Here is a 23,481-nt window from a genome sequence, read left to right as displayed (position 1 = left end):
TAGGTTAAGTATTGCCTTATTCATCAACTTCTCTTAAAAATCTATATGCTTCTGGAAGTGATATATACTATCACATGATCAAGTCACTATCAGCTAGAAAACCTTTTTCCCTGACAGTCAGGAACCAGCAGACTTGAACAGCTTTGGGCTTCTAACAGACATAAAGGGAAGGCATCTTGGCCTACTTTAAAATTTGGAGACATCTCACAATAGGTACACGATACATATTGAGTAATTGATTTTCCATCTTCAATTAATTGTTTTGGACACACTTTTGATTGGCAGGAACAGCACACTTTAACATGACAACATTTTCCTAGATTTTTTCCTAGACTCCTGGACTCAGAAAAATTGAAGAAATAAGTTGAAGCGAACAGCAATCCATGCATTAATGGAATTAAACAATGAACTGAAAAATCTCTTAGAAAATAGTTTAAAATACACACACACACACACACACACACACACACACACACACAGGCTAAGGACCCTAGGAGTTATATACCCTTTTATGTCTACCTTCTTTCTTGTTTAAAAAATGTTCCAAAACCTACCTTAATAAAAACCCAAGGCAGGCTTGCATTAGGCAATGATCATTGTTGGGAAATCTTTCCAAGTATCAACTAAAAATTCCTCATGTTATGGCTTAATTTTTTTTCCATTTATTTTGTGCATGGTGAAAATGAATAGCTAATCATGATCCATTATTTAACAATTTTCCATAATCTGTACTTAGGTACACAGACTATCCCTGTGTTTGTTTTCTCTTTTATGATTTATGCAATGCTTCAGCAGAGGTCCTAAGAACTGTTATTGCTTCTCCTTCCTTACAACCACTTGCAACCAGAATCTTTATCAAAGCTCATTTTCATATACTGCTTATATTTTCAGGGAAACTTCTTCAGAATTTTTAAAATATTTTTAATACTTGGCACTCAAGAAACAGAATTTTTCAACATAACTAGAAAAAGAAAATGATTAAAGTTTAAATTCATTAGGCATCAATAAATGTTTATTGAATTTAGCTGAATTGTCATGATTTTTTCTATTTTTAATCTTCATTATGATTTAGTTTCTATTTTCACTTATTATGAGAAAACATTTCCATATTACAATAGTTAAATTTAATTTTTTCCTCCCTTGAATAATTCTTTATTCCCTGTTATTACATGTAATATTTCAAACTAAAGTGCTCTTACTGCAAGTCTCTTGTCTCCATGTGTCTTTTTCTTGCAATGAATGTGTTAAATTTCTTCTCCTCTTAACAGTAATTCTTACCACCTACCTGACTTATAGGAACATTGTGAAGATTGATGAGGCCATGAATAAAACCCTTGAAATTCCTTGGTTTTGTTTTTTAAAAAAAAACTGTATAAAGAAAGATAGTAGTGTTACATTTGTTTTTCTGGTTTTCTGGACATCCTACAATAATCTCTTAAAGAATTATTTTCTCTCCTTTGTTCTTGTAATAAAATTATGAGTAAACACAAGCTTGATAGAATACAGATGGCTTTTAGTAAGAGTCCTATATAATTCAAGTGGATCTGATCCCCGAACCAAAATTTAAAAGCCACTGCTAAGGGAAGGATTCTATACTGACTACCTCTCCATTTTTCACTGATATTGTTGGCTACATATTTCCTTCTTTCTGAATTTCTTCCTTACTGGTGAGAGACAAATAGACCTCAGGAAAATTTTGTGATTTGGGATACAAAGCACAAGGTTTCCGATAACTACAATAAATATCTCTTCAGGAGGCCAAACACATTTTTCTCTGAAATGTCCCTACGTTGAAACAACCGCAGTACACTGAACAAGGCATCAAAGACAACCAGCTTAAAAGTCTGAGTGATAACTTTTTACTGTTCTTTCTTGTTGACTAGATATATTTGAAAACATTCTGAAAAATGCAAAGAATTATGCAACATAAGGTGTTATTATTACTACCTTAATATTAATGCCAAATGTACTCCTTTTGCCTGTGGCAGTGTTCAGTGAGCCCTGCTTATCTTAGAAAACTATTTCTTAAAAAGGCTATGATAAATGGTACTTACAGAATTAGATGTTTCAAAGAGGCGCAGTTTGCATGCCACCAGGAAGGTTTCTAACTGTATTGTTTATGATCTAAGATATTTGGGGACTACTGTGATATGGTTGATTTTTTTCAGCTTAATCTAGAGGAATTATCTGCCCATTAATAAACCTCTTTTGTGCATGTATTAAAACTATTCAAGTCACTGAACAGCTACTAGGACTGATAGGCCATAACTACAAAACTATACAAGGAGATAATAATCATAGTTTATGTAGAGGATAGGAGACAAGGACAATGCTCTTGTAAAACGAAATAGATTTTGGTCTGACAAGTAATAAGCAAATTTTATCATGATTTAAATAGCAGGACCAAGGGTTTTTTCAAAGTCACAAATGGTTCTCTAAGTTCTAGTAGCTTTTAGACTTAGAAGAAATGTTCTGTAATACTGATATAAACTAGAATAATCTTCCTAACGTTATTGTGTGTGTCAGTGGAAGTACAAATATTTATTCTTGGCAGTTAAGAAGTCAGTAAGACTGTGCTTTTTTAATAAAGGGACCATCAAGACCCATATTTTTTTCAAACTCAGGTGGTAAAACAGTCTATTCAATGAACAAGAAAGTTGTGAACCATTAGCCGAAACAAATTTTCTGGTTTGCCACATGGACTTCCATTTTAGACACAAAAACAACATGCTTCTCAATTTCCTTTATCATGACAGGCTGCCAGAAGCCTTTCCAAGCATTTATTGAGTCTCCCAAATTCACTAGAAATATTTTCCAAAGGCTATTTTTGTCTTTAAGCCAATTCCAGGGTCTAATGATTACTACCTTCCATGACATCATACAGCTTTGGAATAATGGGAAATCATGGGACCTAAAGAGTTAGGTTTGAAACCTGGCTTATTAAATACTAGCTGTGTGATTTGGATCAGGTTACTCATGTTAATTTAGAATTTTAAGTTAAATTTAAATTTTTTTAATTTGAAAATTAAATTTTTTAGTTGAGTGATGGATGGGATAGGAGAAATATTGGTCTTAGTAAATGGAAGACTTTGGATTGACGTCATATGTTGCATAATAACAGGCAAATTCTACTACTATTTAAATAGGAAGACTTTAAAATTAAGTTTAAATTTTAAAAATTAAAATAGTAATAATAATACAACATATAAGGTCAAATCATTGTGCTTGTGACCCTCTGATACTATTGCTTATATTATAAATTGATGTAAGGATTTTAAAAAAGAACATGTGTGAAAACATCTGAAGCATAGTGAATCCTCAATAATTTACACACATACATGTCAAACTCAGGCTCTATAAGTAGGTTTCCACTGCTCAAATATGTGTAGTAAAGAATTCGGCTTTGCCCAAAGAGAGGTCTGGACTTTGCCCTCAACTTTTGGGACACAATCTATGACATACCTGATAGAGGTATCTTTGTTTAGGGCAGGGGCTGGCCACACCCAACAGTCTTAGCATGGGGACTGGCTATGCCAGAAAGACCAACCAGGTTTTAGGGTGTGAGATTTGGGTCATGTGGCATCTGCAATCTAGCATCTGAGATCAAACACATGAGTGATCAATCAATCAGTTAACTGTGCCAATGTAATGGAGCCCTTGATAAAAACCTGAACAATGAAACTTGGATGAGCTTCTTTTGTTGTCAAACACATAAGCAACCAAGAAGCACAAAGACGGAGAAGTTTTGTATACCCTGTGTGGCTCCCCAGGCCCTTCCTTTCCATGTTGGACAGGAGCCGTTTGACCAAGAAGAATACATGAGGTCTCTAAGTGATGCCTGTGGCTCACCTTATATAATCAGGAGGGTCCAATTATGAAACATCTCCATTTTATATTCCAGAGAACTGTAGAACTTATTTGACATTTTTCATGATCTGTGCCTCATAAATCCATAAATCCCAGATGCATTTCCATAAGCAATTTTAAGCCAGGGACAGCCTATAAAGGGCATTCCATAAATAAGGACTCTCCTCCTAAAAAATATATATTAGTCTATTTACACAAAGGACAAGTTACCATCTTTATAAGGAGATGAGACCAGGTCAAGTTGCCTTTTTTTCTTTCCCTCAGACGCATCAGCCTGGTAAACAGGGCAGAAATGAATCACAGTCTTGCTGCTTTAACTCCTTGCTCCCCAACATCTATACTTACTCCTTATTTATTCATGTTTTAGAGGAAGAAGTCCTCTAAGACATTTATTCACGTTAATCTGGTGCTCTGACTATCATTCCCTCAGCTATTCTTTATCATCGTGCTCTCTGATATAGCTCTCTTTTCCTTTTTTATTATGTCCTCTTTTATTACACCCTCAGAAATAGCTTCAACATATTGCTATCTACCAGCATCTTACCCTTATCATATAAATATACCCAGTCTCTCCCATTTTGAAACTATTCCTCAATAATTCAATAATTTTTATCCCTAAGATAACTAATATTCCCTTATTTACTACAACTAAAATTCTTGACACCTGCTTAGACCTAAATGTGGCTGTTATTCATCATAAGGGGCATTTGGGTGTTTCCTGAGCTATAGAAGACATTTTTTTTGTTGCTTACTAAATATCTCCATCTACGTGTCTGACAAGTGCCTAAAAATCAGCATATCCAAATCTAAAATTGTCGCCTCTAACTCCTCTTCCCCAACATGTGTTTCTGTATCTATTTTCCCATTTTAGTGAATCGAATACGCATATATTGATCCCTGGATTTCCAAACTAGAAATTATGTGAAATGCCCCTTTCTGCACTGATACTGACATCCAGTAAGTGAGTCAGTGCCATTATTTGTCTCCATAATAAATCTCAAATCCATTTCCCTTTCACCCCCCCCAAAAAAGTGTATTAATTCAAGACTTTATCATGTAAGCTCAATAATGCAACATCTCAATCAAGTCATATCCAGCCCAGAGTTCTCCATATTTTCCAGTCATCAAAAGAAATCTCATCAAATCCTGATGTCAGGATACACTAAGTCTAACACATTTCCTCATCTGTTAGTTCAAAAACCTCAAAAGTAAAGGAAATGAGCCAGTAATATGGTAATATGATTTATTCTGTGACATTATTTGGATACTGCATGTCTTCTTTTTATTTGCTTTTTTTGTTGTTGTTTTTGTTTTGGTGTTTGTTTGTTTGTTTTTTGGTCTCTATGCCAGTTCAAACCCATAGTCATAGAGTTTGCCATAGTTTTCTGATCCTCAATTCCCATGATGACATTTTTAAACCAGCTTTAGCTAGGGAAAAAATATCAAGATTTGTTTCAAACTCCAAATACATAGTTCGGGCTGGTCCAACTTTGTATGCAAAAATCTCTCTAGCAGAGCCAAAAGTTATAATTTCTCATTGCAGAAATCATGTTGTCCCTTTATTTTTGAATTTTAATTTTCAGAATTTCTTAGCAGTTTCTAAATGGTTGGAGAGCTCTCAAACAAAATTTATTTTCTTTTACTTAGACAGTAATACACTTTCACTGAGGACAATGTGGTTAATAGCAAAGTAAAAAGTAAAAATGATACCCATAATCCCAAACTCCAAGTTAACCAATATATGAGTCAGAGCTCTCCAGAGGAACAGAATAGGAGATAGATAAATAGATAGATAGATAGATAGATAGATAGATAGATAGATAGATAGATAGATAGATATTGGGTTGGCTATAAAGTTCATTCAGGGTTTTCCATAAGATGTTACCCGAACGAACTTTTTGTCCAGCCCAATATATACGGTATCTTTTATCATAACTACATGTATATGTATAAAGATAATTATTTTAAGGAATTGGCTACCATGAAAGTGGAGCTGGCAAGTTTAAAATCATAGAGTAGGCTGGCAGGCATTGATGTTTCAGTACTGAGCCCAAAATTTGCAGGGGAGGCTGAGGCTGAAAACCCAGGCAGGCACTGAAGCTTCAGTCTTGAGGCAAAATTTGCTCACCATGAAACTTCTATTTTTGCTCTTAAGCCCCTTCAACTGATTGGGTAAGACTTACCCACATTATCAAGGGTAGTCTCCTTTACTTAAAGTCAATTTATTACAGCTGCTATGCACATCTACAAAATATCATCACAAGAACACTTGGATAAGTATTTGGTTAAATAATGGATACTACAGTCTAGCCAAATCAACAATAATATTAGCCATTTCAACCACATAACAATTCCTTCAGTCTTTTTCTAGGCATAAGTGGGATTACACATGTGAATCCTGTGATAAAACCTAACAGAAAAAAAAAGTATTTCAAAAGAAGTTTCTTATGTCAAATTAAACTGCCATTCTAATAACCAAATTAAAAAATTTTATTTATATGCTATTGTGAAAGGAGACAATACCACCTTCACATTCACAGAGATGTGTCTAGTTTTGCCAGTTCAATTATGTGTAGTTGACTTCACAGAGAACCCTTGGGATCTGCTCTGAGGGGCAGATCAAGATGGCAGAATAGAAGGACATTGAGCTCACCTCCTTCCACAAATACATCAAAAATATATTTACATGTGGAATACTTCTCACAGAATACCTGGTGAACACTGGCAGAAGATATCATAAAACCAAAATTACAAGAAAGATCACCACGTAACCAGGAAGGATGAAAGAAAAAGTAAAAAGGAATTGGGATGGGACCTTGCACCCTGGGAAAGAGCTATGAAAGAGGAAAGGTTCCCTCACCATAGGAATCCCCTTCACTGGTGGGGACATGAGCTGAGACAGAAAGGGAGCTTCAGAGGCTCAGAGGAGAGTGCAGCACCCAGCTTGCAGGAGGCAGAACAGAGAGAGACCAGAACAAAGGGTCCATGCCACCTCCCTGCACTCCCCAGCCTGAAACATGTGTCTGCTGGTGGATGCAGGGGCTGGGTGCTGAAATTCAGGCTTCAGAGGACAGACACAGGGAAAGGACTGGGGTTAGCTGAAGCCTGAAGGGGCTGGAGTATGGTCCAAGCCTCAACTGGGGGTGTGTGCAGGAAGGAGCCAGGTCCACCACTGAAGTCTCATTGCTAATGCAAGCACTCAAAGGGAAGGGCAGGGCCCACCATAGCAGCCTCATTCTTGCTCACAGTGGGCACAGCTCCACCTCTACAAGTTCTGGAAACATGCAAGTGCTTGCGGGTTGCCCACACATGGAGGCAGGGTTGAAAATACGAGCTGATCCCTAAGGGATACACAATTTAGGAAGCAGTGCTGAAATCTGAGCTATCTCCCCATGGCTGTGCAATTCACAGATTTATGACCCCACCACTGGGGCCCTTGTAAACTCAGCACCTATGGGACATCTGAGCCAAGTACTTATGCTCCTGTGGCTGAGGCAGGGCCAGCATTATCAGCTGTGGGCTTTAAAGGTGCACATGGAGGCAGGGTCATGGTCTGGGCTGCTTCTGTAGCTCCCAAGGTGGGTCCAGGTTCATGACTACTATGGTCCTGGTACCTGACTTCAGTGGATCTGTGCTTATGGATCTACACGGGTAGCTTTCTGAATACAGCACCTGAGGGACACTAGGGCCTACTGCATGCATTTCCATGGCTGAGATGGAGTTGAGGGCAGTTCCAACAACAGTGTACTTTGTCAGTCCACACAATGGGTGACAGTCAACACCACAGAGCACTCTCCCTAGTGCACAGCTCCTGCAAAGGAATACTCAGTGGCTCCTCTCCCAGCAGGAGAGAGCTCCAGTCCTGCCTACTTCACACTGCAGCTCAGAAACGAATCTGGGGGCTTCTACTCCAACAAATGGGGAGCCAACCCTGATAAGACTTAGACAACCATGGAGCAAAGAGGAAGCCTCTCTCAATATCCAGTGCAGGTGATAGTCACCACACGAGTCACACCCTCTATCAGAGGGACAACGGCCAGCACACACTGAGGAAAAGTGCAGCAGGCATCCCTACCAAAAAGAGCCCTCGCACCAAAAATATTAGACACACTCAGGCTACACAGGGAAGCTCCCACATAAAAACAGCCCTCCAAGACCACAGTAGATAACTGTTTCTCCTAAACACAGAGTGAGAGAAAAATAAGTAAAATGAGAAGCAGAGGAACCACTCCCAGTTAATAGATCAAGAGAATTCCCTTGAAAGAACAAATGATGAAACAGACCTCTTCAGTCTAATAGACACTGAGTTCAAAAACAAGGAAGGAATCAGGAAAGGCTATTGATAGAAATGCAGATTACTGTAAAATGGAACTAGAAACTATAAAGAGGAATCAAGTAAAATTAGAAAACTCATTTATTGAGAGGAAAGCTGAGCTAAAGGTTATAAATAGCAAACTGAATAATGCAGAAGCATGAATAAGTGATCTGGAAGATAGAATAATGGAAATTACTCAGTTAGAAAAGAAGACAGAAAGACAAATAAAAAAAAAAGAAAGCAATATACAAGACCGATGGAATAATATAAAGCATGACAATCTAAGCATAGTAGGGATCCCAGAAGAGGAAGAAAGAGAAAAGGGGATTAAAAATGTATTTGAAAAAATTATGGCTGAAAACTTCCCAAACCTAAAGAAGGAAACAGATATCCAGGAACAGGAAGCCCAGAGAGTCCAAACAAGATGAACTCAAACAGACCTACATCAAGACATACTATAGTTAAAATGGCAAAAGTTAAAGACACGGTTCTAAAGGCAGCAAGAGAAAAAGAGTTAGCTAAAAGGGAACCCCCATAAGGGTTCCATAAGGGTTCCATAAGACTATCAGCTGATTTCTTTACAGAAAAGTTGCAGGCCAGAAGGGAGTGGCAAGATATATTCAAAGTCCAGAAAGAGAAAAACCTGCAACCTAGGATACTCTACCCAGCAAGATTATCATTTAGAACAGAAGGATAGATAAAGAATTTCTCAGACAAGCAAAAACTAAAAGAATACAACAATACTAAACCTAGCCTAAAAGTAATATTGAAAGGTCTTCTCTAAATAGAGGAGAAGCAAGAATCTATAGGAAAGAGAAAATCACAATTGGAAAGTAAATCACTTAAGCAAGTACACAGATTAAAAAATAATAATTTTTTTAAAAAATTGTGAAAGTGATGATAACTACAATGAACAGCAAAAGAATAAAAATGAAGATGTAAAAGAGGGCATCAAAATCATAAAGTGTGGAGAAGGAGAGTAAAAAGATGCAGATTTTTTTTCTAGAATGTGTTTGAGCCTATATGACTACCAGTCTAAAGCAAGTAGATACAGTAATGGGTTAACATAATTGAAAAACAGGGTAACCAAAAATCGAAAACATACAATAGATTAACAAAAACCAAAAAGAAGGGAACATAAGCATAATACAGAAGAAAACTATCAAACCACAAAAGGAAAAAGAAAGAGACAAAGAAGAAATACAAAATCAACTGGAAAACGAGGTTTGAAATGGCAATAAATTTGTATCTATCAGTAATTACCTGAAATTTCAATAAATTAAATGCTCCAATCAAAAGACATAGACTGTCAGATTGGAAAAAAACAAGAGTCTACAATATGCTGCCTATAAAGACCCACTTTAGGGCAAAGAACACACATAGTCTGAAAATGAGGGGATTAGAAATCATATTTCATGCAAACTGAAATGACAAGAAAGTGGGGGTAGCAATACTCATATCAGACAAACCAGACTTTAAAACAAAAGCCATAAAGAAAGATAAAGAAGGACTCTATTAAAATGATAAAAGGATCAATACAAGAAGAGGATATTATACTCAACATATTTGCATCCAATATAGGAGCACCTAAATATGTAAAACAAACACTAACAGACATAAAGGGAGAAATTCATGGGAATACAATAATAGTAGGACACTTTAACACCCCACTTATATCAATGGAGAGGTCTTCTAGACAGAAAATCAATAAGGCAACAAAGATCCAAAATGATGCAATAAAACAGTTAGACTTAATTGATATTTTCAGGACATTACATCCAAAAAAACCCAGAATACACATTCTTTTCAAGTGCACACGGAACATTCTCTAGGATTGACCACATACTAGGACACAAGACAAGCCTCAACATATTTAAGAGGATAGAAATCATTTTAAGCATCTTTTCTGACCACAATGGTATGAAACTAGAAATCAATCACAGAAAGAGAAATGAGAAAAACAAAACAAACAAACAAAAAAAGATTACATGGAGCCTAAACAACATGCTACTAAAAAACCAATGGCTCAATGATGACATCAAAGAGGAAAATTAAAAATACCTTGAGACAAATGACAATGAAAACACACCATACAAAATCTGTAGGATGCAGCAAAAGCAGTTCTTAGAGGAAAGTTAATAGCAATATAGGCTTTCCTCAAAAAACAAGAAAAATTTCAAATAAACAACCTAACCTACCACCTAAAAGAATTAGAAAAAGAACAAACAAAACCTAAAGGAAGGAAATAATAAAGATCAGAGAAGAAATAAATAAAATAGAGATTTAAAAAATGAAAAAATCAATAAAACCAAGAGATGGTTCTTTGAAAAGGTAAACAAAATCAACAAACCTCTGGCCAGGCTCACCAAGAAGAAAAGTGAGAGGATTCAAATAAGAAAATAAGAAATGAAAAAGGAGATGCAACAACTGATACCATAGAAATACAAAAAAAAAAATACTGTAAGAGAATACTATGAATAATTATATGCCAACAAATTGAACAACCTAAAAAAAAATGGACAAGTTTCTAGTAACAAACAGCCCACCAAAACTGAAACAAGAAGAAATAGGTAATTTGACCAGACAGATCACTAGAAGTGAAATCAAGTCTGTAATAAAAAAAAGAAAGAAAGAATAGAAACTCCCTGCAAAGAAAAGTCCAAGACCAGATAGCTTCACTGGGGAATTCTACAAAACATACAAGGAAGAACTTATACCAATCCTAGAATATATGTATATATGAAATCAATGAAGCCAAAAGATGATTTTTTGAGAAGATCAAGAAAACTGATAAACCTCAACCCAGATTGACTTGGGAAAAAAAGAGAGAGAGAAGACACCAGTTATCAGTATTTATTGGTATAGGTACCAATAATTATACTATACTTAGAGAAAGAATATCATTACAGATTCTATGAACATAAAAAAAGATAAAAATAAATGTTACAATGGATAACACAAATAACCCTACAACTGTTAAAGAAACAGAATTTTTAAGTAAAACTTTCCCACAGGGATTTTCCTCAGCAAAAGTCCAAATTAGGGTCTGGACCAAGATGGTGACATAGGAAGTTCCTGAATTTTTCTCTTCCCATAGATGCAATAATTATACACCTACACATAGAGCAACTTGCTCTGAGAGAAATTCAGAAACTAGATGAGTGATGCCTACACAACCAGTTAATGAGAAAAATACTCAAAACAGATAGTAAAGTCTGAGATACACTCTTGCCATAAATCCTATCCCCATTTATGATGCCATACAATTAGGAGAGAATCTCCAACTCCCAGCCTCTTCCTGAGGAGTGAAGTGTTTGGATCATACATCAAGTGCTCCAATTTTTAAGGCTGCCACCAGAGGGTGGACTAGCTCTGAAAGCCAACAAGCTTTGTGTTCATGAGTTCCAGAGACCTATAGCAAAAAAAAAAAAACAAAAAAAACCCAGCAACTTTTAATCATATGATCATCTCAAAAGATGCAGAAAAAGCATTTGACAAAATCAACATCCTTTCATGGTAAAAACTCTCAGAAAATTGGGTATAGAAGAAACATACTTCATCATAATAAAGGCCATATATGCCAAGTCCAAAGCTAGCATCATATTTAAAAATAAAAAACTGAAACTTTTCATATAACATCACGAAAAAGACAAGTACACCCACTCTCACCATTTTTATTCAACATTATTGAAGTCCTAGCCAGAGTAGTCAGACAAGAGAAATAAATAAGAGGCATCCACTTGAAATGAAAGAAGTAAAATTGTCTCCGTTTGTAAATGACATGATATTTTACATAGAAAACTCTGCAGACTCCACCAAAACACTCTTAGAATAAATAAACCCAGTAGTGTTGCAGGGTACAAAATGAACATAAAAAAATCAGTTGAATTTCTACACACTAACAACAAACTACTGAAAAGAAAAATTAAGAAAACAATCCCATCTGCAATATCATCAAAAAAAGTAAAATATTCAGTAATAAATTAATCATGGAGATGAAAGACCTGTAAACTGAAAACTATAAGACATTGATGAAAGAAATTAAAGAAGGCATAAATAAATTAAAAGATATTCCATGTTCATGAAGGGGGAAAATTAATATTGTTAAAAAATTCTTACTATCCAAAACCATCTATAGATTTAATACAATCCCTATCAAAATTGCAATGGCATTTTTCACAGAAATAGAAAAAACAATCCTAAAATTCATATGGAACCACAGAAGACCACGAATAGCCAAAACAACCTTCAGAACGGAGAACAAACATGGAAGCATCACACTTCCTAATTTCAAACTATACTACAAAGCTATAATAACCAAAACAGTATGTTATTGGCATTAAAACAAACACACAGATCAATGGAATAAAGAGCCCAGAAATAAACCAATGCATGTATAGTTAATTAATTTTCAATAAAGGTACCAAGAATACACAATGAGGAAATGAGAGTCTTTTCAATAAAGTGTTGGGAAAATTGTAAACTCACACACAAAGTGATGAAACTAGACCCTTAACTTACACCATATGCAAAAAATTAACTCAAAATAGACTTGAACATAAGACCAGAAACCATAAAACTCCTAGGTGAAAAGAGCTTAAGCTCATTGGCAATGGTCTTGGCAATGATTTTTTGGATTTGACAGTGCAAACAAAAATAAACAAGTGGAACTACATCAAATTAAAAGCTTCTGCACAGCAAAAGAAACCATCAACAAAACGAAAAGGCAACCTGTGGAATGGGAGAAAATATTTGCAAAGCACGTATCTTATGACAAGTTAATATCCAAAATATACAAGGAACTCAAATAACTCAATAGCAAAAAGCCTAATAACCCAATTAAAATGGACAGAGGACCTAAATAGCTTTTTTTACAGAAGACATACAAATGGCCAGCAGGTACATGAAAACGTGCTCAACATCACTAATCATCAGGGAATGAACATTAAAACCACAATGAGATATCACCTTATACATGTTAGAATGTTTATTATCAAAAAGGTAAGTAATAACAAATGCTGGAAAGGATGTGAAAAGAAAACCCTTTTACACTGTTGGGAGCATAGACTGGTACAGTCATAATGAAAATTGTATGGAAGTTCCTCAAGAAATTAAAAATAGAACTACCATACGATCCAGCAATCCTGCTTCTGGGTACATATCCAAAGGAAACAAAATTATTATCTTGAGGAAATATCTATATTCCCATGTTCATAGCAGCATTATTCACAGGAGCCAGAAACAACCTAAATGTCCATTAATGAATGAATGAATAAAGAAGATGTGATATATATGTGTAATGTCCACTAATGAATGAATGGATAAAGAAGAATGTGATATATATGGATATATATGGATATATATATATACACACATACATACATACAATGAAATATTATTCAGCCTTCAAAATGAAGGAAATTCTACCATTTGCAACAACATGGGCATTCCTGAGGTCATTATGCTAAGTGGAATAAGTCAGACACAAAAGACAGATATTTTATGATATCACTGATATGTAGAATCTACAAATTCATAATAATAGAGAGTGGAATGGTGATTGCTAGGGGTTAGGGTGGTAGAGGAAATGGGAGATGTTGGTTAAAGAGTAAAACTTTCAGTTATAAGATGAGTAAGTTCTGGAGATCTAATGGACAAAATGTTGAGTATAGTTAACAATACTGCATAATATACCTGAAATTGCTAAGAGAGTAGATCTTAAATTGTCTCACCACCCCCCAAAAAATTATAATTATGTGAGATAGATGTATTAACTAACCTTATTGTTGCAATTATTTCACAAAATTACATGTATCAAATTAGCACATTGTACACATTAAACTTACACAATGCTATATGTCAATTATATCTCAATAAATCTGGAGGGAAAAAAGTAAATAAAAAATTGTTTTAAGAAAAGAAGTCACAGTAAAAAAACTAAAATAAACATTTTTAAACTCTTCTAATTTAGAAAAAGAAGTGTTACTGGATTTTAAGTATTTCAGAAAACATAAAATAAAAAGATCCTAGAGGTTGGAAACAAGACGGTGGAGTAGAAGGACTTGAGCTTGCCTCCTCTCACGAAAACACCAAAATCACAACTAACTGCTGAACAACTGTCGACAAAAAAGGCTGGAACCTACCAAAAAATATATTCTACATCTAAATACAAAGAAGCCACAATGAGACAGTAGGAGGGACGTGTCCATGATGCAATCAAATCCTATACCCGCCAGATGAGCAACCCACAAACAGGAAGATAATTATATCACAGAGTTTCTTCCACAGGAAGGAGAGTTCTGAGCCCCACATCAGGCTCACCAGTCTATGGGGTCTGGAATCAGGAGGATGAGCCCCCAGAGTATTTGGCTTTGAAGGCCAGTGGGGCTTGACTGCAGGAACTCCACAGGACTGGGGGAAAGAGAAACTCCACCCCTGGAGGGTGCACACAAGATCTCATGCATAGTGGGACCCAGGCAAAAAGCAGTGACTACATAGGACCCTGGGCCAGACCTACCTGCTGGTCTTGGCTGGTCTCCTGGTGAGGTACGGGCCAGCTGTGGCTCACTGTGAGGACAAAGACACTGGTAGCAGACATACTGGGGAGTACTCATTGGCATGAGCTCTCCTGGAGGCCATCATTTTGACACCAAGACCTGGCCCCCACCCAATATATTGTAGGCTCCAGTGCTAGGACTCCTCAGGTCAAACAACCAACAGGGCAGGAACACAGCCCCACCCATGAGCAAACAGGCAGCCTAAAGTCTTCCTGAGGCCAGAGATACCTGGTCAATGGATAAAGCAGACATGGTACATATATACAATAGAATATTACTCAGCCATAAAAAAGAATGAAATAATGCCATTTGTAGCAACATGGATGGACTAGAGATTATCATACTAAATGAAGTAAGTCAGACAGAGAAAGACAAATATCATATGATATCACTTATACACGGAATCTAAAAAAACAGATACAAATGAACTTACTTAAAAAAGAGAAACAGACTCACAGACTTAGAAAACAAACTTATGGTTACCAAAGGGGAAAGGGGGAGGGATAAATTAGAAGTTAGAGATTAATGTATACACGCTACAATATATAAAATAATCAACAAGTACCTACTGTATAGCACAGGGAATTCTACTCAATACTCTGTAATAATGTATATGGGAAAAGAATCTGAAAAAAGAATAAATATATGTATATGTATAACTGAATCTCTTTGCTGTACACCTGAAACTAGCACAACATTGCAAATCAACTCTACTCCAATATAAAATAAAAATTTTTTAAAAAGGAAAAAAAAAAGTATATTAAGAGAGGATCATAACTGATTCTGTCTCCATGTCCTCATATTACAAGTACAGAGACTGAAAATGCAAGAGACCACGTGGCTGATAAACATTTCATGGTTTCAGCAAATATACCAGACATTATTGAAAAAGCATTTAGTTAACAGGACAGACATAATCTCTAATACATTGGCAGTGTCCAGCTGGACCAAGGAAACTTTGCATCTCAGTCAAGATCCTCAACAACAAATTTCAATTCTTCCTGAATGTATTCACACTTCCCACGGTACAGTGAATCTGAGGTTGTGATAGGCAAATCAGGTACTCTCAGTCACTGAAATGCTCAGATAATCAGAAATATTCTACAAAGAAAATTAGGCTATGTTGCAGCCTCTTTACTACTTTAACAAGAAAGATATGAGTAAAGAATAGTAGACAAAATATGGAAATGATGGGAAAGCCTTTTTTTTTTAGCACTTGACAGTAGAAGCAGCATCAGTAATTTCAGCTAAGATGGTAATTTCCTAATGTGAGATCATTTAGGTATTCTACGTAAAACTGTGGAAGATGAAAATTCTTTTGGAAAAAAATAGTGTTACTGAAAAAAAATAAAATAATAAAATAAAAAGGTCTTGGAAATACCAAAAATCAAACCTTATTCTCAAGCAGTCTAGAATAATGTTTCTCAATCTCGAATCTGGCAAGTATGAAAAAAAAGTATGCTTACATAAATTTTTATAAAACTATGAGAAACTCACTTAAAAATATCACATGTTCTTGGTTATAGATATAATAAAGAATATGAAAAATACCACAATTAAAGGACATGAAAATGCAACAAGTTTTGGAATTTTCAATCTAGAGTTTTCACTGAACACATAAATACAGTAACCAAATTAAACATTTTTAAGAGAATCATCTCAATACTTCGGCACATTGCAACTAAATTGTAGCTAGACAAAAAGTTGCCATAACCATAGAAACCAAGACATCCATTAATAACAGACATCTTAAAATAATCCATAATTACTCTTTAAAAATGTTAATAGCTTATACTATAGTAATTTAACTTTATTATAAGTTTCTCTTCATCAAAGTTTAGAGTACAAAAAACATAAGCCAGGCTTCCAAAGGACTCATCACATTCTAAGTTGAAATAAAATTTAAAATAAATAGAAGATTTATCCTGAGGTTGCAAGGATGATTCAATATTCACAAAACAGTCCATGTAATACACCATATTAACAAGTTGAAGGGAAAATATCATATCATTACCTCAATAGATGCAGAAAGAGCTTCAAACAAAATTCACCATCCATTCATGTTAAAAACTCTCAACAAAGAAGGTATAGATGGAACATACCTCAATATAATAAAGGCCATATATGACAAGCCCACAGATAACATCATACTCAATGGACAAAAGCTGAATGCATTTCCTCTAAGATCAGGAATGAAACAAGGATGCTCACTTTCCCCAATTTTATTCAACATAGTATTGGAAGTCCTATCCATAACAATCAGACAAGAAAAAGAAATAGAAGTAATCCAAGCTGGAAAGGAAGAACTAATACTGTCACTGTTTGCAGATGATATGAAACTATACATAGAAAATCCTAAAGATGCCACAAGAAAATTACTAGAGCTCATCAATGAACCTGGTAAAGTGGCAGGATACAAAATTTATATATATAAATCTGCTGCATTTCTATATACTAACAATGAACTATAAGAAAGAGAAATTAAGGAAGCAATTTCATTCACAGTTGCATTAAAAAGAATAAAATACTTAGGAATAAACCTTCCTAAGGAGGTAAAAACCTGGACTTGGTAAACTATAAGACACTAATAAAAATAAATGAAAGATAACACAAACAGATGGAAAGACATACTATGCTCATAAATTGAAAGAATTAATATTGTTAAAATTACCATACTACCCAAGGCAATTTAAAGTTTCAATGCAATCCCCAAGGGCATTTTTCACTGAACTAGAACAAATAATTCTAAAATTTATATGGATACACAAGACTTCAAATAGCTAAAAGAATCTTGAGAAAAAAGAACATAGCTGGAGGAAACATACTCCCTTATTTCAGACTATACTACAAAGCTACAGTCATCAAAACAGTATGGTGCTGGCACTAAAACAGACACATAGATCAGTGGAACAGAATACAGAACCCAGAAATAAACCCACACACTTATGGTCAGTTAATCTACTACAAAGGAGGCAAGAATATAAAATGGAGAAAAGACAGTCTCTTCAATAAGTGGTTTCTGGGAAAACTGAACAGATGCATGTAAAAGAATGAAATTAGAACATTCTCTATCACCACATACAAAAAATAAGCTCGAAATGGATTAAAGACCTAAATGTAAGACCAGAAACCATAAAACTCCTAGAAGAAAACAAAGGCAGAACACTCTTTGACATAAATTGTAGCAATATATTTTTTGGATCTGTCTCCTAAAGCAAAGGGAATAAAAGCAAAAATAAACAAATGGGACCTAATTAAACTTAAAAACTTTTGCATAGCAAAGGAAACCATTGATTAAATGAAAAGACACCTTACTGATTGGGAGAAAATATTTTCAAGTGATATGATCAATAAGGGGTTAATATCCAACATATATAAATAGCTCATACAACTCAACATCAAAAAAAATAAACAGCCTGACTGAAAAATGGGCAGAAGAACTGAATAGACATTTTTTTAAAGAGGACGTGCGGATGGCCAACAGGCACATGAAAAGATACTGAACATTGCTAATCAAGGGAAATGCAAATCAAAATCACAATAAGAAATCACCTCACACCTGTCAGAATGACTGTCATCAAAAAGAACACAAATAACAAATGTTGGTGAGGATATGGAGAAACGAGAACAATCATACATTGTTGGTGGGAATGTAAATTGGTGCGGCCACTGTGGAAAACATTTTGAAGGTTTCTTAAAAACTACAAATAGGGGCTTCCCTGGTGGCGCAGTGGGTGAGAGTCTGCCTGCCGATGCAGAGGACACAGGTTTGTCACCTGCTCCGGGAGGATCCCACATGCAGCGGAGTGGCTGGGCCCGGGAGCCATGGCCGCTGAGCCTGCGTGTCCGGAGCCTGTGCTCTGCAACGGGAGAGGCCACAGCAGTGAGAGACCCACGTACCACAAAAAAAAAAAACAACAAAGAAAACTACAAATAGAGCTACCATATGACCCAGCCATTTCATTCCTGGGTATATGTCTGAAAAAACAAAAACACTAATTCAAAAAGATACATGCACTCCAATTTTCATAGTAGCAGTATTTATAATTGCCAAGATATGGAAGCAACCTCAATGTCCATCAACAGATGAATGGATAAAAATGTGTTATATACATATAAAATTTTTGCCATTTGCAGCAACATGGATGGACTTGGAGGGTATTGTGCTAAGTGAAATAAGTCAGACAGAGAAAGACAAAATTGTATGATCACTTATAGATGGAATCTGAAAAATAAAACAGACTAGCGAATATAACAAAAAAGGAAGACTCACAAATGTTGAGGACACACTATTGGTTACCAGTGGGGAGAAGGAAGTGCAGAGGGGCAAGATAAGGGTGGGGGATTAAGACTACAGGGATTAAGCTACAGGGATATGTTGTTCAATGCAGGGAATATAGCCAATATTTTATAATAACTATAAATTGACTATAACCTTTAAAAACTGTGAATCAGTATTGTACATCTGAAACTTATATAATATTGTGCACCCACTATATCTCAATTAAAAATAAAAGAATTTTTTTAAAAAATGAATAAACAAAACAAAAACAGAGTTACAGATGCAGAGAACAAACAGGTGGTTGCAGAGGGGAGGGTACGGGGGAATGAGAGAAATAGGTGAGGGAGATTAACAGGTACAAACTTCCAGGTATAAAATAAATGAGTCACAGGTATGAAATGCACAGCGTGGGGTATATAGTCAATAATTATATCTTTGTATGGTGACAGATGGTAACTAGACTTACTGTGATGATCATTTTATAATGTATAGAAATATTGAATCACTATGTTGTATACCAAGAACTAACATAGTCTTGTAAGTCAGTTATATTTTCAAAGCCACCCAATAAAACAAACACACAAACTGATTAGAAACAGAGATCAGATTTCTGGTTACCAGAGGCTGAATGTGGGGTAAGGGGGAACTAGATACAGATGGTCAAAACTAAAAACTTCCAGTTATATTATAAGTACCAGGGACATGAAGTACAACATGAAATAATTAACATCACTGTATATTATTTCTGGAAGTTGTTAAGAAAATAAATCCTGAGCTCTCATCACAAGGAAAAAATTTTTTTGTTTTTTAAAATGTTATATCTTTATGAGGTGATGGACGTTCACTAAACTTATTGTGGTAATCATTTCATGATGTATGTAAGTCAGATCATCATGCTATACACTTTAAACTTACACAGTGCTGTATGTCAATTATATCTCAATAAAATTGGAAGGAAACAAAGATAAATAAGAATATGCTCTCAAGGCCATCTCAGTGTATTTTTCTTTATGATTACACACCTTTTAAAATACTTCATCCATAGTTATCTTCATTGAAATGAAGATTTTTACAAAGGAAATGTGTCCCTATCCAGACAGTGAAATGTAAAATGTTCAAGAAGACTGGAGTGGGGCTTCCCTGGTAGCGCAATGGTTGAGAGTCAGCCTGCCGATGCAGGGGACATGGGTTCGTGCCCCGGTCGGGTAAGATCCCACATGCCATGGAGCGGCTAGGCCCGTTAGCCATGGCCGCTGAGCCTGCGCATCCGGAGCCTGTGCTCCGCAACGGGAGAGGCCACAACAGTGAGAGGCCCACGAACCACAAGAAAAAAAGAAGATTGGAGTGAAAACAGGAAAAAAATGCTTTCCACAGAAGGAATCAAATGGAAAGAGAATAAGAGATATGATGAATTATAATAAACAGAAAGAAAACACTCCATGACTTTAGATGTGTGACTGAAACTCAAGGAATTTAAAGTAGATGAGACAACTATAGAAAAGAATAAGTCTTTTCCACTACAAGCTACGCGTAGAGAGAAAAACAAAACGGGTGAAGAGAATATTTTACCCTTGTCAACAAGGTTTAGTGTACAAAGTATATTTTACTTATTTCAATTATAAACTTACTTCATTTCAAAATAGACATTTTAGGGCTTCCCTCGTGGCGCAGTGGTTGAGAGTCCGCCTGCCGATGCAGGGGACACGGGTTTGTGTCCCGGTCCGGGAAGATCTCACATGCCGCGGAGCGGCTGGGCCCGTGAGCCATGGCCGCTGAGCCTGCACGTCCGGAGCCTGTGCTCTGCAACGGGAGAGGCCACAACAGTGAGAGGCCTGCGTACCGCAAAAAAAAAAACAAAAAAAAAACAGATATTTTATACACTTTAGATTTGAATAAAAATAGCACAGTAATTTTAAATCACTAGTTGTTATTGCTCATTTTCCAAACTGCAGTCCACATGCTGGGATTTCCTTTCACTTCCCTCTTCACAAAGCTACCTGCAAGCACCTACCCTTTTCTAAAGTATGTACTTCCCAGAGCCACCTGTCTTGATTGCTAGCTTAGTTAAGACCTGACTACAGCTGAGGAGGAGGCCCCTATTCCAGTTCTATATGGATGACACCCTTTATTTTAATCGAAACCTCTTCATTCTTGGTGTCAGATGAATCTTCAGGAACTGTATCCCATTCTAAAGGCTCTTCAGATTTTGGCTTATCTTCCAAAACCCCTGATCCTAATTTTACCACCAGGACGTCCGCTGCCTGGGGAGACTGATAAACCCTAGACACATTCTCTACCAGAGCTTCATCTGCAGGTGTTTGCTCAGATGGTGGAAGCAGAACTTCAGCAGAGGTTTCTTTTACAGAGATTTGTGTAATAAAGGACTCTCCAGCTAGTGAAGACTGTTTATCAACAGAGAACATTTCCGAAGTAGTTTCTTCAGTTGATGGAAGCTGAAATTCAGCAGGGGCCTCCTCTGCAGAAGCCTCCTCTGCTGGTAGAGGTTGAAGTTAAGCTGCAGCCTCTTCTGCAAGGGTCCTCTCAGCTGGTGGAGACTGAACTTTGGTGGAAACCTCTTCTGCAGGGGTGTCCTCAGCTGGCAGAGACTGAACTTCTTCTGGGACCTCTTCTGCAGAGGTCTCTTCAGTGGGTGGAGACTGAATGTTGGCAGAGGACTTCTCTGCAGGGGCCTCCTCAGCTGGTAGAGACTGAAGCCCAGCAGGAGCCACCTCAGCTGGAGGAGACTCAGTTTCAGCTGGGGCCTCTTCTGCAGGGGACTCCACAGCTGGTGAAATTTGAAGTTCTGGGACCTCTTGTGTAGGAGCGTCTTCAGCTGCTGAAGGCTGAACTTCAGCAGGAGGCTCTTTTAAAAGAGTCTCTTCAGCTGAGGTGGGCTCTACTTTAGCAGGAGCCTCATCTCCAAGAGCCTCTTCTGTTGGGGAAGGCTGTACTTCAACAGGAGCCTCTTCAGCTGCTGGAGGCTGAACTTCAGCAGAAACCTCTTCTGCAGTAATCTCCTCAGCTAGTGGAAGTTGCACTTCAGCAGAGCTCTCTTCTGCAGCGGGAGACTGTACTTCAGCTGGAACATCTTTCCCATCTTCTAAAAGTACTGGAGCATCATTTTTGGTTGGTGGAATAGATAAAACTCTGTTAATACTTTGCTGCCTAATTTCTTCATTGTTACTTGTTGTGGGTTGAAATTCAGGATGTTCAGTAACAAAAATCTTCCCTGAGGATTGTGTTTCTGTGCACCTTCCTTTGACTTTGAAAACGGATTACTTGGCCAGCCAATAACCACTATTTCTGATTCACTAAAGTTTGTCTGCTCTTCCTTGTCTACTTTTTCTTTTGTTTTTTTCTTTTTTATTATGTGCTGTGAAGCTTGATTTTTTTTAACTTATCTATTTATTTATTTTTGGCTGAGTTGGGTGGTTTTTCTTGTTGCTGTGAGCGGGATTTCTCTAGTTGCAGCGAGTGGGGGCTACTCTTCATTGCGGTGTGTGGGCCTCTCATTGTGGTGGCTTCTCCCGTTGCTGAGCATGGGCTCTAGGTGCGCGGGCCTCAGTAGTTGTGGCACGTGGGCTCAGTAGTTGTGGCTCGTGGGCTTAGCTGCTCCACGGCATGTGGAATCTTCCCGGACCAGAGCTTGAACCCGTGTCCCCTGCATTGGCAGGTGGATTCCCAACCACTGCGTCACCAGGGAAGCCCTACTTTTTCTTTTTAAGGAATGTTCATCATTGTCCAGTCTCCAGTACAACTGGTCTGCTGGGATCTGTCTGTTTTGAGTTGAACTGAGTGTCTGTCTGCTTGGTGGAATTTCTACTTCCTGAACACTCTCTGGAAATTCAGGGGCTGCTTCTCCAATAGCTGGCTTTTCTTCAGGTACCACTGTTTCACAAACTGACTTGATTTCTTCTTCTTTCTCTTCTGCAGTAGTTTCTGTCTGCAGAGATTTATCAGTCATATCATGTACATGCTTTCTCTTTGTCCAAGTTTGCTGAAGTTGAGAAGATACTCTATGACATTCATAGTTGAATTTGCTCCCAGGAATATTACCAATACTAAGGGTACCTTTGGGGCCAGATGATTGTGGTATAGGCAAGTGTTTCTTTTTCTCTGTCACTTCAGTCTGCTGGGATTTATCTACCATTGGTTGGCTGGGTCATCTTCTCTTTCAAATTTCTTGCCTCCCTGCTGAGATAGGGTGATCAGATTCATCACTTTCTTCCATTTCTAATACTGGTAGAATTCAAACTTATCAATCTTCAAGTAATTAATCATCAAGAATGACAAATTTACCAAATAGTTAAGCCTTTGCCTTCCTCATTGTTGTTCTGTTGAACTACCTCAGAAAAAAGTAATTCATAAATTATGGCATTCTGTACTACACTCTTGTTGGATCCCACCTCACTTAGTAAGCATCTTTCCTGTTTAGTCTCTGGTATAACTTCTAGAAGTTT

General features: G+C 36.7%; 1 protein-coding gene across 1 annotated transcript; it reads right to left on the bottom strand.

The window, feature by feature from the left end:
• Positions 1-21,117: 21,117 nt before the first annotated feature.
• Positions 21,118-23,252, bottom strand: FSCB (fibrous sheath CABYR binding protein; the record flags this gene model as incomplete). Its single annotated transcript, XM_082649374.1, is given in 6 exon segments — positions 21,118-21,513; positions 21,595-22,265; positions 22,268-22,360; positions 22,733-22,744; positions 22,747-22,819; positions 22,821-23,252. Coding segments are annotated over 6 exon segments (1,596 nt in total). The 5' UTR covers positions 23,172-23,252.
• Positions 23,253-23,481: the final 229 nt, after the last annotated feature.

The sequence above is a fragment of the Grampus griseus genome (assembly GCF_964374135.1).
Source record: "Grampus griseus genome assembly, chromosome: 2".
NCBI classification, from domain to species: domain Eukaryota; kingdom Metazoa; phylum Chordata; class Mammalia; order Artiodactyla; family Delphinidae; genus Grampus; species Grampus griseus.
The sequence above is the reverse complement of the archived record's forward strand: the minus strand, read 5'-3'. Positions and strand labels throughout refer to the sequence as shown.